Source organism: Anabas testudineus, chromosome 9 (genome assembly GCF_900324465.2).
Source record: "Anabas testudineus chromosome 9, fAnaTes1.2, whole genome shotgun sequence".
Classification (NCBI taxonomy): Eukaryota; Metazoa; Chordata; class Actinopteri; order Anabantiformes; family Anabantidae; genus Anabas; species Anabas testudineus.
In genome coordinates this window covers 5,235,064-5,250,057 of record NC_046618.1, presented here as the reverse complement: position 1 = coordinate 5,250,057, position 14,994 = coordinate 5,235,064, and the positions used below count along the sequence as shown (strand labels likewise).

The 14,994-nt window shown below is 42.0% G+C and overlaps 1 protein-coding gene across 8 annotated transcripts in view; it reads left to right on the top strand.

Moving 5' to 3' along the window:
* The window catches only part of fbrsl1 (fibrosin-like 1), a 244,229-nt gene that overhangs the window by 56,385 nt on the left and 172,850 nt on the right, over positions 1 to 14,994 (top strand). For all 8 annotated transcript variants that reach the window (XM_026342356.1, XM_026342355.1, XM_026342354.1 and 5 more), the window contains exon 2: positions 9,364 to 9,588. In XM_026342356.1, coding sequence (XP_026198141.1) covers positions 9,364 to 9,588 — 225 coding nt within the window. The remainder of the gene's footprint in view (positions 1 to 9,363; positions 9,589 to 14,994) is intronic.

Sequence of the window (14,994 nt, the reverse complement as noted above, 5' to 3'; positions counted from 1 at the left end):
GTTTCACTTTGAACTAATGTTACATTATTAACTTTTTTAACAGGATAACTAATCTGTTAGCTATTACTCTTCCAAAATAACCTGCCCTGCCCTGATGATGGTTGGCTAAATAACAGAAACAGCTACAAACATAAAATTGAAAAGGATAACCATGATGAAGGAGGATTTATTGCAGCATTGTTGCATTTGGCTGCATTTATTTTAGCTTGGTGTTCTTGATAACCTTGATAACGTCTTTCTGCACTAGATCTATAACTCTGGAATCCCATTGGAAAATAAATCCAAACACTGGATGCCCAATAGTGTTTTTACAGTAAAGTCAAAAGTTACAGTGTTTAGTTTTAAGTAAATAAAAGTAATGTTGACTTGTAAGAGCTGTAAGTACTACATTATGTAAAATAAATATTTGTAGTTGCAATATAAACTGTAAGTCCCTTGTGACAGTTGGAAATAGCTGAGATAATATTTGTGTTACATATCCCTTCACCAGAGAAGTCATGAGCTGTATGAACACACACAGTGGAAATGTGGAGATATCTTGATTAGACTCAGCTTGTCTTCCTTTGTCTGGCCTCATGTGTGTGTGTGTGTGTGTGTGTGTGTGTCTGCACTCTTGTTTCCCAGAGTGTTTGTCAGGGCTGTTGAGCAGATTTAAAGTCAGTGTTTATTGTTGTGCTGCACTGCCCTGTTATCGCTGCATTCCCTCCATTCTTCTCCTCTCAGCACTCACTGGCCAGATGGTGTCACTCCAGGAGCCGATTCACTTATCACACACATGTGTCACACAAACACTCAAAATCACACAAACACACACTTTTATTACTTTGCAGATGATGGCCGCAAGTCATTTTGGGCTTTCCAATTCCAACGCGAGTCTCTGCTTAGAACAATGCATTACTATTTCTGGACTATTTCTAAAGACTTACTGCTATAGCAATGTGATTTGTTGTTTTTGTTATTTGGGTGACTAAGGTCTGTTGATTAATTATGACAAACTGAGTTTTTTTTAGGCAATCCATGGAAATAAGAAATAATTAGAACCATTTTGGTTGACCTGTTTATATGATCCTATGTAGTTTGATGCAGTTTTAATTCTACTTTACTGATGTTGTAGCATCACCTCACAAAGTGTCTGCAGCAGTAATTGCACTTTAAGGCAAAATATAATTCAATCAAAACTAAAAACTTACTAATAAAATGGTAAGAAAGCTGGAAATAAGGTCAGAATGCACAGGATTCATGAGTGATCGAAATCTGATGGCTGACGAAGTTCCTACATGAGTCTGATCTAGAGACGTGTCAATCTGTGTGGCATTCGTCTTAGAACCCCAGGGTTGGTGGTACGGTTCCCAGTTTCCCCCTATTCCTGGCCACATGTTGTCATGTCCCTAGACAAGACACTGAACCCTGAATCTACCAATACATCACTTCATATAGGCAACAGTCAGCAAAGCTAAATGATTCTCTAAGACATTTAGCATTTCTTGCCTCCTAACAGTGCTTCCTAACTGTAATAAAAGTATGAGCAACTTAAGTCCCCGTCACTATTTACCGCTAACTTAAACATTGAAGTATTGTACTATACTGTGCTACACACTCACACATACTATTTACACATAGTATGAATAATGAAAATCCACAACCAGAGTTATATTTTCCATTCATTTATACAAGAACATATGCAGCTGCTGTTTTGCATCCCCTCAATTCCACTTATTCATTTATTCACACGCACACAAGAGAAAGGTGCATAAGCATGTATATACACTAAATGTACACAGACACAGGAAAACCAAGTGCAGCTTACAGAGCCATAACAACACTTAAAGGGTAATAAAAAAGTGCAGTTTCAGACTCTGTACACTCCACTAGTTCAGAAAATGCAATTAAATGGTTGGAGTGTGCAATAAAGGAGGAGGGCGGGAATGAGGAGGAGGTGGGGCTGTGACACACATAAGGCAGCACTGGCAGGTAGAGACACAATCTCCAGGGCGGGAAACACTGGGAAAATCACCTATCAGGCTCCAAAACTATCTGCAACATTCAAATTGTGGTGATTCCTCTTGTTCCTCATCCAGGTCATGGTTATCCCAAAGCTGTCAGTGGCAACTGGACTTTTTCAGTTCTAACTGATGAAGCCTTTGTAAAATAAGTTCAAGTTGCCAATGGAAAGCACCTTTGGGAGAATGTAGGTGGTGTTAGTTGATATCTAATAAAGACCTGCAAACTACAGCATCCTCTCTTGGCTGCTATAGTCTTTTTACTGTTGAAATGAATGCATTAGCACGTGCTGCTGAACGGGCGACATTAATGTCACTGCACGTGTTAGAATGAAACATTTTTACACAAGAATATAGTCTGTAAAATAGCAGCAATGCTAAAAACGAAAATGTGTGATCATAAAGTTATAATTACTATCTTAAGTAAGGAATTGTAATCTCGCACCTAAAATATTATCATATATTGAAAGTCATAATGCAGACAGTAGACTTAATCCTCATTCACTCAGTCATTTTGTCTTCTTTAATACCTTCATCTTTAATCTCTGACTGTGAAACTGACAGAGTGGGTGTAGAGGAGGGATTAGCTGAGAGGTGTAAAACTACTGGGAAGGGATTGTGGTACTTAGCCTCCACCGCGGCTCACGCCATGCACTAAAGTGTCTATAAATGTAAGGTCTTTAATAGTAATTAGCATATGGCTTTCAACATTTTGGTTTACTTGAGTTTCAGTCAATTAATAACAAAACAAAAATGCTTGTTGTTTTATAAGGTAAACAACTTACTAACAGGAAAACTATGCAAAACATAGAATCAAGTCTTACCACATTATTAAATATTAGAATAAACCAAAACGTGCAGAAAACATGTTGATGCTTTTCCCAGTGAATCATCCTGACAGTTATTCCCACGTGATTCAAATTCAGTTGTATGCGAACAAAACAGAGAAAGCAAGCACAGCAACTGAGTGAACCGCAGCGTGAAGCAGAGAGCAAAGCAAACGACAAATAGAGGGAGGCGGGGGTCTGCTCACAGGTCGGCTCCTGTTAGCTGCACAAGTGTAGCAGGAAAACTGACCTGCCATGGATTAACACCTCATGTCCCCTGTTCATTCCTCTGCTCTGCCAGAATACACCACACACAGCAACGCCACCAAAAATAGTAGCTTACTTTCACACAAGATTAGGCCTTTACTTGCTGAGCCAAACCAGGAGGAAAAGTACTGCACATCGATTAACAAAAGGTGAAAAGGATGTGGTTCATTTAATCTGTGTGCTGGCCAATTATGCAACATTGATCACTGTAGAATGCATGCTCTCTCTTGTTCACAGGCTGATAAGCTCTTACGCACACAGGGTGCTCTCTTTTCTTCGAGCAGTCACCCTCTAATTGTGTGCTTTGAGAGATAGAGAGGGGTTGGGTAAATGATGTACTGTAACGCGCTGCATGAGTTCATCAAAGGTGAGTTTGATGTAGCTGACAGCAGCATAACGTGCAAGGTATATGCTCCGTTTTTCTCTGTGGATCTTAACATGCGTGGGACTATAAAAGCCAGTGAGCGCTGAATGATTCAATCAATCCAGTCTGAATCATGACAAGTCGGAATGATTGATCTGACACGACGAGAGCCGCTGTAATGTGAACAGAATCCGTCCAACAGCTGAGCGATAAATCTGCACAGCCACACCTCCGCCAGCTTAAAAGGAGCTAAAGACATGAAAAGCGTTGTGAGGACGGTGTGAACTTACTAATTGACTATGAAACTACTGGAATAATTCTGTGTTTACAGCAGCAGAGGGAAACACAAATACAAGAAGATCATTAAAAACAAACAACAACAAAATAAATAATACATATATCTACAAAATGTTGAATATATTACTATTAGCTGTGGTAAACAGGCTAATTCTAAGTCACATGCTCACTGTGTAATTGTGTATCAGTGCAGTGATATATTGTAAAGTCTGGTAGCAGCGACCTGCTGTAAGGCTCCTTCCTGCACTGGCGGTGTAGCAGTCTTGTGCTTTTATTTTAAAGTGTTAGTGATGAATCAGTCATGCAAGAAGTGTAAACCTCAGTCAGGTTTCTTTCTCCTTCTGTTGAGCAGCATAATAGCCTGAAACCAAAGCATCAACACACAATAAACACATGGATGATCAGCTGGTCACCCATACATGATTGCTCAGTACTTGATCTAAATTTAGAGCAGAAGCTTTGTTGTCGCTTTAGTTTTCTGCTTTGCTCATTATCATAGCTCATAGCTTGTAGCATTCAGTGACATATAACCCAGTTTTAAGGACTTGACAGTTAAGCTAGAGGTCCATTGGGCCTTGTAATTTCTTTGTGGCACTGCTTAATGTTAAGGTAGGTGAACCCCTAAGAGCTCTTTGCTTTACTTGTCTCAGAAATAAGAGACAGGGAGCAGTGAAGAAAGGGTGATGATTTCACCTCCATCTCTCCTCCTATTTGTCTGCACTCCACACTCACTTTGTGAGACTCCTTTGCTTTCTGGTTTATGCATCCCTTCAGTGCATCCGCTTCAGGGTTGCTGACGTTCCTCTGTGCAGAATGTATAAAGCTTCCTTTGGGAGCTGAATGTGCTTCAACAGTGGATTTCAGGGCCCCAGCATAACCACATAGAACCATGCACTTTATTGTTGCCGACACAGAAACCTGTGTTGGATTTTATGCAGTCATAACCCCCCCCCCACCACCACCACACACACACACACACACACACACATACACACACACACACACACACTTACACATGCTCCAGTCCCCATACAGGCTGGAAGAGCAACAAAGCTCTCTCATACTGTTGCCAGGGTAACATGGTTGGGTCAAACCAGTCAAGCGTCTCTCCTTTTCCAAGCTGAGCCCCCCCCCCCCCCCCCGCGCCTCCTCCACTCTTCACGCTGTCTCTGTTTCTCTGTCCATCCTCGTCATCATCTCCACTCTCCCTCCTCTCAACTTTATGGTCAGTGTCACATTTCATGCTTTCAAATCTAAACAGTAGAAGAGCTACTTGTAATGAATGATTGTGTTTTTTTACCACTGATGGGACAGAGATGACATTGTTTGTCATTTAAAAGCTCTGATTTCTAATGTTTACTGAAGTACATGTGGCATTTTTACCCACAGAAAAGCATTTACTGTACAATGACTTGCATCAGCATTTTACTCCTTTTTGTAAGGTTGTTTAATAAGAGTGCGAGAGGCAGCACTGTTTTCTGTAAAGATAATTTCATAAATGTTTTATGAAAGAAAATATATGGAAATTCCATCACAGCTAAGCCTGAACTCATGAGATAGAAAGGACAGCAAGAGTATAATATAAAAACAGATATTACGATAAGCAGCAGCTTCTGACACATACAAAGCTAGATATGGAAGCATTATGCACATGTTCCACACCTAGATCTACATCAGTTTCACTACTCTTAGTATTAAGTGTCTATTATGAGTTGTACATGGGAACCAGTCGTATGTCCTGAGAGGTACTGCAATGAGATTGTATTCATAGTATTGTCTTGAAATGAGGACACTCAAGAAGCTACAGTTGTACAGTTTATCATGCTCAACATAAAGGTGCAAACGGTGTTTAACAAAGCCCTTCACCGCAGTTAGCCCATTTCAAAGCGTTTGGAGGAAACGCTGTGGAAATACCTTAGCCCACATCCAACGTCACGCTGATGTCACGTGGAGGTTGACTGAGTCATGTGTGACACGCAGGGATGAGAGGGATGGCTGTTGAGTAGGACGAACTTTACGTTATTTGAGGAGATGACACTGAATTCTCAGATATGTAGATATCACTCTGTGGCGTTTGCTCCTCACGTCACCTCATGCTGCCACTGTACGCAAGTCACAATCGCGAGTCTCGTATGTCCTCACTGTTGTGTTTTATTAGAGAGCTTAATGTTTTGGGGGAGACGCGGCGGTGACATGATTGAAAGGCCATGCAATTCAAGACACACTGAGATGAGCCGGACATGGCCTTTTGGAAATAATTTTTTGACCATATTTGCTAAGGTTTTAAGCCAATTTGGAAGCTGAGCTATTACAGTTATTATATGTCTTGGCAAGCTAAACCACTTAGCCGATAAAAACTGCTCTTTTACAGACATTCTCCCCTGACCCTTTAAAAGCCTGTTGGCTGAGTTGGCTTTGATTTGAAGGGTGAAATAACTACAACGTCTTATTGGTGTCATTACTTGTTTTATGATTTGAGATTTGGCACAAGTAGCTCTGAGTGCTGAACAGATTAGTGTTTCTTCTTAAATATAAACATGCAAAAAGGTTTATTGATAATACCATAAATGGCAATGGTCTAACTAAAGTTAAATGTAGTTTCCTGGATTGTCATAGATTTACATAATGGCAGATGAGTATTGACATGCTTTTTTTCTTAAATTTCAATCTAGTGATCATACATGCTAAATTCGGGTTACCTGATGTCATCTTTATTGTACTTTAAATAATGCTGATCTCCATTCACAAGACATTAACTTGCACATGTGGAGAATGTGCCGATTCTTCAGATATTATTAATTTAACATGAGCGAGCAAACTGTCGTGTATGTCTGTGTTTTCTGCCTTGGCTGAATGAGACAGATGATTATCATCAGGGATATCGTTCAGAATGCTAATAAGACTCCCCTTCCCTGCAAGGTGATGCCTAATTGATCCCAGCACTCACAACAGGTTTGCTCAGAAAGACAGAGATGTTGCTATTAATAACTGAGGTGATGGAAAATTGCAACCCATGTGTCTGACTTGGTGAATATTGATGGAGAGTTTTACTGGAGGTTCATTTCTGCCGGTCGTGTTCGCACCATCCTCTGTTGTCAGACTGTAGCTCTTTAAAGATGGCTCTCCGGGTAATGAATTACATGACAAGTGGCCTGCCAGTACCGTCTGGTACCTCGTGAGAAAGTAATGTGAAAGATGAGAAACGGCAGTGACTGTGAGACGACGTTAAATCTTTATGTCAAACTGGTGTCAACCATTTCTGAGCCAAGAGTGGACTGATGTGTTCTCTGTCTTTATGGACAATGTTGTCACCTCTCTTAGCTTCATATATTTGCCATTAATGGTTTTACTTCTGTACAACTCAGTAGTACGGACTCTCCACAGAACCCCCCCCACAATGATATTCAACAACGTTTCACGTGATTCATTTGCTCCATGAACACTTCATGATGTATCTCGTGTCATTATTAGGTTCTAGTGACGGCATATTACACATGTATATTACGTCAAAGACTATTATTTCTGCTAGAAAACAGTGATTGTGCAGCAGCGTGATCCTCTGTGTTAAGTAGACTTTGCTGTGTGGAAGTAACAATTTTTTTTTTTATTTCATAATGTAAAAAAAAATATTTTCCTCACAGTTTGCAAGTGTCGCACTCAGCCTTTAAAAGTGTTATTGTCATTTTTTTTTTCCTCTAAGCTAGTGAGAAGAAAATCTTATAAACAGAAACACTTGATGTGTTTTCCAAACAGCTTCAACTGGCAGCTTGGGAATTACACCAGCCTGCAAGAGCGGAGACGGTTCAGCTGCACGTTCAGGTTCAGTGTAGCCAAAACTATTCACATATAAAAAACGATTTCATAATTTAAAGACTGCTGCATTAGAACAGGTGGGTTTGGCCTTCTTCAGGTAAAGCTTAGATCAGTTTCACCTGGATCTAAATTGCTCTTTGTCGTGGAAGCCGTCTTTCTCTTCGTAGCCAGCCTTTTGCAGCGCCTGGCGTGTGAACACCTTTTGTCACGGAAGGTGTCATTCATTAGCAGTTATGGGGCTAATGTGCTAGCCATCTGCTAACCTCCCACCCCTGAAGCTAATAATTTGATTATTCACATGGAGCGCTGGAGCGTACCGCGGCCGGGCTGAACGCTGCTGGCTGTGAACAGATGTTGAAACGTGAACCGGCCGCCCTCGGGGTTGAACTCCACGTGGCTTCAAGCGGAGTCCTGTCGTCCTCTGCCGTTCAGACGTGCGGTGATATCCACTGACAGCCTTTACCAAGCAGTAGCTCATCACCAGCTCCGCTTGGGCCTGATGAGAGCTGGAAATTAGCAGCAGAAGCCCGGGACGAGGACACGTTTCAGTCATTAGAAGCACTAGCAGGCAGCCAGCAGTGTTCTGTGTGTGTGCTTCTTAATCATATCTTTATTCGCACTGCCAATGCATTTGGACGTCGGTCTGACTTCAGATCCACAACCAACATGTTCATTCATGGATGGATGAAAGGAAGGGAAGCCTTCCCATCAGCGGACAGCTCAAGACAGTGACCACTTCACTGTCGTGGCCAAACACTGTGAACATAGAGCGATAATAACAATGTTAAACTGGCACCATGACCGACATCCTGCCACGTTCACTCCAAGGCTGTGGCATGTTAATGTAATGAATGTATTAATACACTGATTGTGTGTGTCATGTCTGTGGTTGTCCATTGAGTAAAGCACAGACGCAAACTAGATGCAGTATTCTCACTCTGTTCATAAAACGCAAGGACTCATTCTCGCGCAAAGTAATTCTGCCATCGATCGCATGTGGTGGGCCACGTGAAGAAAAACCAAATAAGACACCAGTTTTACAAATGGTGTTTGGATCTCAATAAACAAACATTAATTCCATACATGCTTTTGCTGAAGCATGAAAGAGATGATTAGTTAAAGGGAGAAATTGCTTGGTCATAGTGTAAGTGAGGAGCGACTGTATTTTCTTCAGCGTGTGTGTTAAAGCAGCACTTCATATCATAAGCTCATTACAACTGAGCCATAAAGTGATTATGGGCTCCAGTAAAGCATTGTTCTGCTGTTGACAGGATTAAAGATAACTTTAGAGAGAGTGAATGATTGTCACCGCTCTCTGCTCGAGTGTTTGCTTGCATTGTGTAAGCCAGGAGTGAAAGAGGCTGTGTGCGCTTGACTGTTTGCCAGCTGTGGCGCACCCTCCCTTCCATTCTTTCACACATTCGCTCAGCGTGAAGTGTCGTTTTTCATACACTTGTCATTACCCGGTGTGCAGTTGTTTCAGGGTTTTTAAGGAAATCCTTCAGACATGATAGGAAGTGAATCTCTCCTGTCAGTGTGGCATTGATTAGTATCTGTGTCGCCAGGTGTGAGATATCTGTCTCCGCAGTTCCCCAGGAAAGGAAAGGAGGCTTTTAGTGAATGCTAAAAGTACGAGCTGTGTGCAGCAGATTATACCGTATCGAGTGACAGTTGGCAGTCGCTGAATATTTATCATTTAGTTTCTTTTTATTAAGAGCTCATCTAGAACTACAGCAGCAGTGTTTGTGGCATCACGCCGCTTTCTAACAAGCTTTGCCTTTTTTCCTCCCTGCAGAAGAAGACTGGAGTTGTGAAGACACAGGAGAAGAAGGAGCGGTGGAAGGAGAAGAAGGTGGCGAAGCGGCAGAAGAAGGATGACGAGGAGGTGGAGGAGGAAGAGGAGAATCTCCAGCCAGTGGTGGACCCCCTAGAGAACGGCTTCCTCCATCACGCCCAGCGGGAGCAGGAGAGGATGAACGAGCGGCTGCTGAAGAAGACGTACTCCAAGAAGAACAAAATGGTCAGTGTCAAAGGTTTTAAGTATGTTTTTGTGTTAGCCAGCTCCTGAGGTGACAGCGGGATCTGCTTCTTTGCTGTGATTGGTCAGCACTACCATCTGCAGGTAATGAAGGATGCCTGACACCCTCCTCAGGTGTAGCCTGACTCATTCTTGTGTCAGCAGGGATTATGTGAGTGTCAGGAGATCACATCATGTTAGACGCAATCAATCCCTCATCTCAGTGCTCAGTACTGAAGAGAACTAAACTATTACAAATGTTGTTTTTAGAGCTGTTTAAATTGCCCCAGTCATGTTAAAAATAGTGTGTATCCATTTCTAATCTTTACACCAGTCTCAACTCTCTTTGCCCTTTGTGGAGGTCGAGGTCATTGCCAACTAATCTGTTTGAGACTTTCTCAACATCTGCTGTGTAGATGTTTATTTCTTCTCAGAAAAGAACTTCAAAAAAACCCACTCAGCAACCACCACTTTTCATACCACTGTTGGTGGATGGTACTTGTCTATTTAATATGTATTTGCCCGGTGGTGATTATGGTGCACCGTGGGCGTTTTGCAGCAACAAAAAAACAGAAACAGACAAGTTATAACTGTGTCATGTTGAAGGTTAAACATCATTTGGACCTCAGTGAAGAGCGATATACGTATTTGACTTGAACACACTGATCAGACCTGGCGATATCCCAAATGCATTTGTTTCATACATTGTTGGTATGCTGCCTGCAGGTGGGCTTACCCTGCCGCCCGATCCTTGTTTTCCTTCATGACTACAGAAGTGGTTTTCTGTTTGTTTATGCAGATAGAGGACTGCCAATATCCCCAGCTTTAAGCACGCTGCTGAGCCCACAGACTCAGAGTCTGTCCCAGTGAGATAGCCCATCTATGTGTTAACAGTTTGTTTAAATGGGCGGATGTTTTTATGCTCCTGTCTGAGGCCAAGATCCACCATAGTGCTGTTGAGGATAAGAGGGGAAATGTAGTCAGGAAGCCAAACTAAATAATGAGGCTATGCAGCCTGGAGGCCTCCTCCACAGACAAAAATATCTCTCTTAGATAAGATTTCCTGAGGAAGTTAACATGGCTGAAAATGAGTTTGGCTGTGATATTTAGTTTGCTAAGAGACAGTTAGAAATTATGTATTTAGCTGATGCTCTTATCTACTGTGTAACTGCAATAGGCTGCAATTACTGAACCAGATCTACATTCCACTTCAGATAATAAGTCCATGGTATCAGTAAGATGCTGCTGTCATGTGAAAACCTACTAACTTCTGCTGCCCTGGCCTCTAACTTCACGGGGAGATTTACTGCACATGCTGTCTTAGAGATTACGGAAGTGGTGAAATCAGGAAAGCAGCTAAAAACACAGCAGAAAGGTGAAATCCATTTATTTTATTTTTCGGCCCATCACAGGAAGGATTTGTCTCTTTGTCTGTGAAGATGGTGTAAATGGCAAAACAATAAAGTGAAGAATCAAAACATCCTGAGCCGGCGTCTTGACGATAAGCCAAGTTTGTGCTCCTCCTATTACAGTTTGAAATAATGTCTCGGAGGCACTTTACACTTAATTTTAGCTTGTTGTCTGTTGTCCTGCTTGTCAGCCAAACAAGTCTGCAAAGGATATCTTTAAACAAAATTAACTTCATATTTTGTCAATGATGCCCAGGTATTTGTGGAAGTGTGTAGAGGAGGTCACAAAGGTCACTTATATTAGTTACTCATATTGGAAAAACTGTTGAGACATGTGTGCATTATTAGAGTCCATCACGGTCTTGTGAGCTGTAGAATACTAAAGACATCCTCCTTCATGGTTACATCTACTAAATATTGCCGACCTGCGATCCCCTTGTGTTTCCCTTTTCCCTTGACTTCCTGCTTTTTTTTCTCAAGTCAGTTGTTTGCTTTAATTACAGTGTTGGCCTGAAGCGTTGTTTGGCTGTCTGTCAGAGATCAAGCAGCTAAAATATCACCCTGCCCTGACTTCACTTCTCTGCATACACAGAACTAACCCCTAATACCTAACTACAACTGCCAACAACAATTACTACTGTTTTGAGAAGTAGTAACTACTGTGCGCTCTGAAACAACAACACCCAGTCCCACTCATAATCACAGTGCAGAATCAGGCTGACGACATGAGCTGTTATATGGCTTATTCATTGTAGATGGCACTATGAATCATAAAGCAGTTAAATAAGCATTTAGAAAGGTGAATGGCTCCTCTGTGCTTCAGTTATGAGTACAGTTGGTGTTTGTGCAAGCCTGTTTCTTAAGACCACACCCACCACAGCTAATTAACCCAAACCAAACCAGTTTCCATAATATGATTTATAAATAGGTCTGAGTGCAACAGATAAAGCTCACTTAAGTTTCATTTATACATATATATACAATAGGTATTAGTGGTATTAGTGAGTGGCATGCAAATGCACATTTGGTCTAACCAGCATAGCAGCTTCTGAACAGTTTATACAGATGATTGTGTCACGGGGATGTTTGTGGTGTTCTTTAGCTGTGTCTGTCCCTGTACCTTTCAAAGAATTGTTGCTCTGTTTTCCAGAGTGCCTTACAATGATCACAGGAGCTGTAAAAGTTTAACTTCAAAGCTTCATTTTATTGTCGTGAGTCTGGAGCGAGGACGGAGGAGCAATTGCTTCGAGTGTAAGAGCTAAGGAGAGAGCAATAGAGATATCTGTTTGTCCTTTTTTCCACAACGCGTCTCTGATAGATGGAATCCCATGCATATAAAACACGTCCGCTTCCAGATGGACTGCGTTTCGATGAGGAGCCCTTTGTGGATTTTATCTGCCACAGAAAACGTCCTTGGCAGCGACGCCAACAGACTATCACAGGCACATGGTTGTTTGGTAGTCACAGATCTCTTTTTAGGCAAGTTAGCTGAACACATTTACTCATACTTAAATGCATGAGGGCACACTGGAAGAGAGACGCAGGCAGATAGATGTGCACACCTGAATCGAGCGTTTGTGTATGTAAAGTTCGGATTTCCTCCACAAAATTTGAAATGAAACACGTGAGCAGCTCATTTACAGATTTGAAAATGGTTTCAGGCAGTCATGTGAAGTCTGTTAATTATTTACACACGACGACGGACTGTTTTAATACGCTGACAGCGATACATGTATTTAGGATGATCAGCACAAGTGCACTTTACCTTTCTCCTTCAGGCTGCCCTCGTCTCCAAGAGTCCAGCTTAGCCTTTTCTGTCCACATTTCTTTCTGTTTTGCTCTCTCCAGTCAGAGAAGGTGTCCCTAGTGAATGTCACACGCAATGATCTGCAGTCGAGGTGATGTGTTGGACTCCCTGAGGCACCCTGGGGTGCCAGTAGCTTGCTGCAGGACAGGAGCTGTGGGGGGTTGGCATTTGACCCAATTAAGAGACACCTCAAGACCTCAGGAATGATCGAGCTTGGTGTGTGTGTGTGTGTGTGTGTGTGTGTGTGTGTGTGTGTGTGTGTGTGTGTGTGTCTGTGTGACACGCTGCATGTGAAGGTCTAAGGACTATTTTCCTGCTCTCCTGTCAGTTGCGGTACATCCTGTCAGGAACTATTTCTGCAGCAGTCACACGTTTTCTTTGGAGATGATTTTGAAAGCCAGTGCTGAGACTGTTTGAATTGGATCCAACAGCTTCTACTTGTTATTTTTATGTGCCAAAAATTTAACAAAGTCACAGGTAAATTAAATTTTTTGCAGTGAGTCAATAACTTTTTTTTTTAAATGGTTTATTAGTCACTTCAAGGAAACTCTGTTGAAGTTTATAGCATTACCCAAACATAGTAAGTTATCTTAGTTATCCAGATTAAATACAGAGACAAGGTGCACACACGCACATTGAATGTGTGTGCACCTTGAATTATCAAAAGAATTTGACAAATTCACACACACTTGCTGTATGGCATTAACTTTGCAGGTGATAACTTCTGTATAAACAGCATTATTTCTGATAAAGGCTAATATCCATAAACCACTGTACCAGTACAACCTCTGCATTTGTTTTAAACAGCCATTCATCTATGTAAGGTAGATCACATCAGATCAGCTTGTAGGATACCCAACAACATGACTTTGACCTTCAATATGCTTCAAATGGGGTCATGAATAACACATAACGCTGTCTTGCTCAAGCAACACACTGATAACCACACATACACATCAAATCACCTCCCCCGTCCATTAGTGGAATGCTTCACCCTGTGCTGCACACAGCCCACTAACAATGTCATATAGCAAAACATCTCTGGACACTTCACTTTATTATTCTAAGCACCCCCCCCCCGTCCACCTTCAGGCAACCCCCCTTCCCCTCTATCAGGCCAGCCTGTGGACATGAAGCCAGCATCATGCATGCCCCTGTCCTACTGTGGCTGCCTCAGGATTACTTCCTCGTTCATATCTAGATATGTTTATAAGTAGTAAGCCAGCCGGAGACAGATCAGATTAGCTGGGGCATTACCGGTGCACCGGAGCATAGTTCAGGGACAGCCTGAGAGCCGCGATAGATGCAAGAGCGCCGGTGAACATGGGCAGTGGGGAGGTGGTAACGGGCGGGCGATCAGGATGACTGATAACAGTAGGCTGGTTGTTATCTGGGGAGCAGCGACCCTGAGCGATAGCAGCTCAGCTCAGGAGACGCCCGGCAGACAGATCTCCTGGGTAACCCTCCCTCCAGCCCACTTAAACTGGAGTTCAAGAGGAATCGTCTCCAACTCAGTCATCCTGGCATGTTGCTGAGCTGCAGTGTAGAACTAGTGACTTATTCTAATTAAAGAATAGTCTAATTTATTGTTCTTTGGACTGAAAACTGCAGGTGGAGATTTAAATGGGTGTACAGGAACTATTTAAGATCAGTATTACCGTAAGCTGTTTGGGGACTTTTTCATTTAATTGAAAACAGATGTATTTGTTCAACTTCTTCTATTGAGGTTTAAACCTTTTGCTTAATTTCCTCTTATCTGCTTATTCTGTTTTGGTTGATCAAGGAACTGAAACACTGTCTATTGTACTTGTAATAAGATAAGCACTAAAATGTGAAATCCTTGATGTAGTTGGAAAGCTTATAAGTGGCAACATGACAGAAAAAGGCCTTTAGTCGAGTTAGTCAGGTTAAGACTGCAATTTAACAAAGAGCATTATTAAATGAGTGGATAATGAGGTGCACTGCAGAGGGTTCTGTGGGCACATGGCTTGTGTGAGTCGCGTGTGTACACGTGTGTGTGTGTGCAGAGTGGAAAGGCGGAGATGAGTGGAGGAACGGGACTTGTAATAGAGCTTGACAGATCAATTAGTTAGTTATGTGTGACATGCAGATAATTGTCTTTACCACATCAAAGACAAGTTAGCAGAGGAACATTCACATACATGTGCAGGAGTGATACTCTGTACTGTAGAT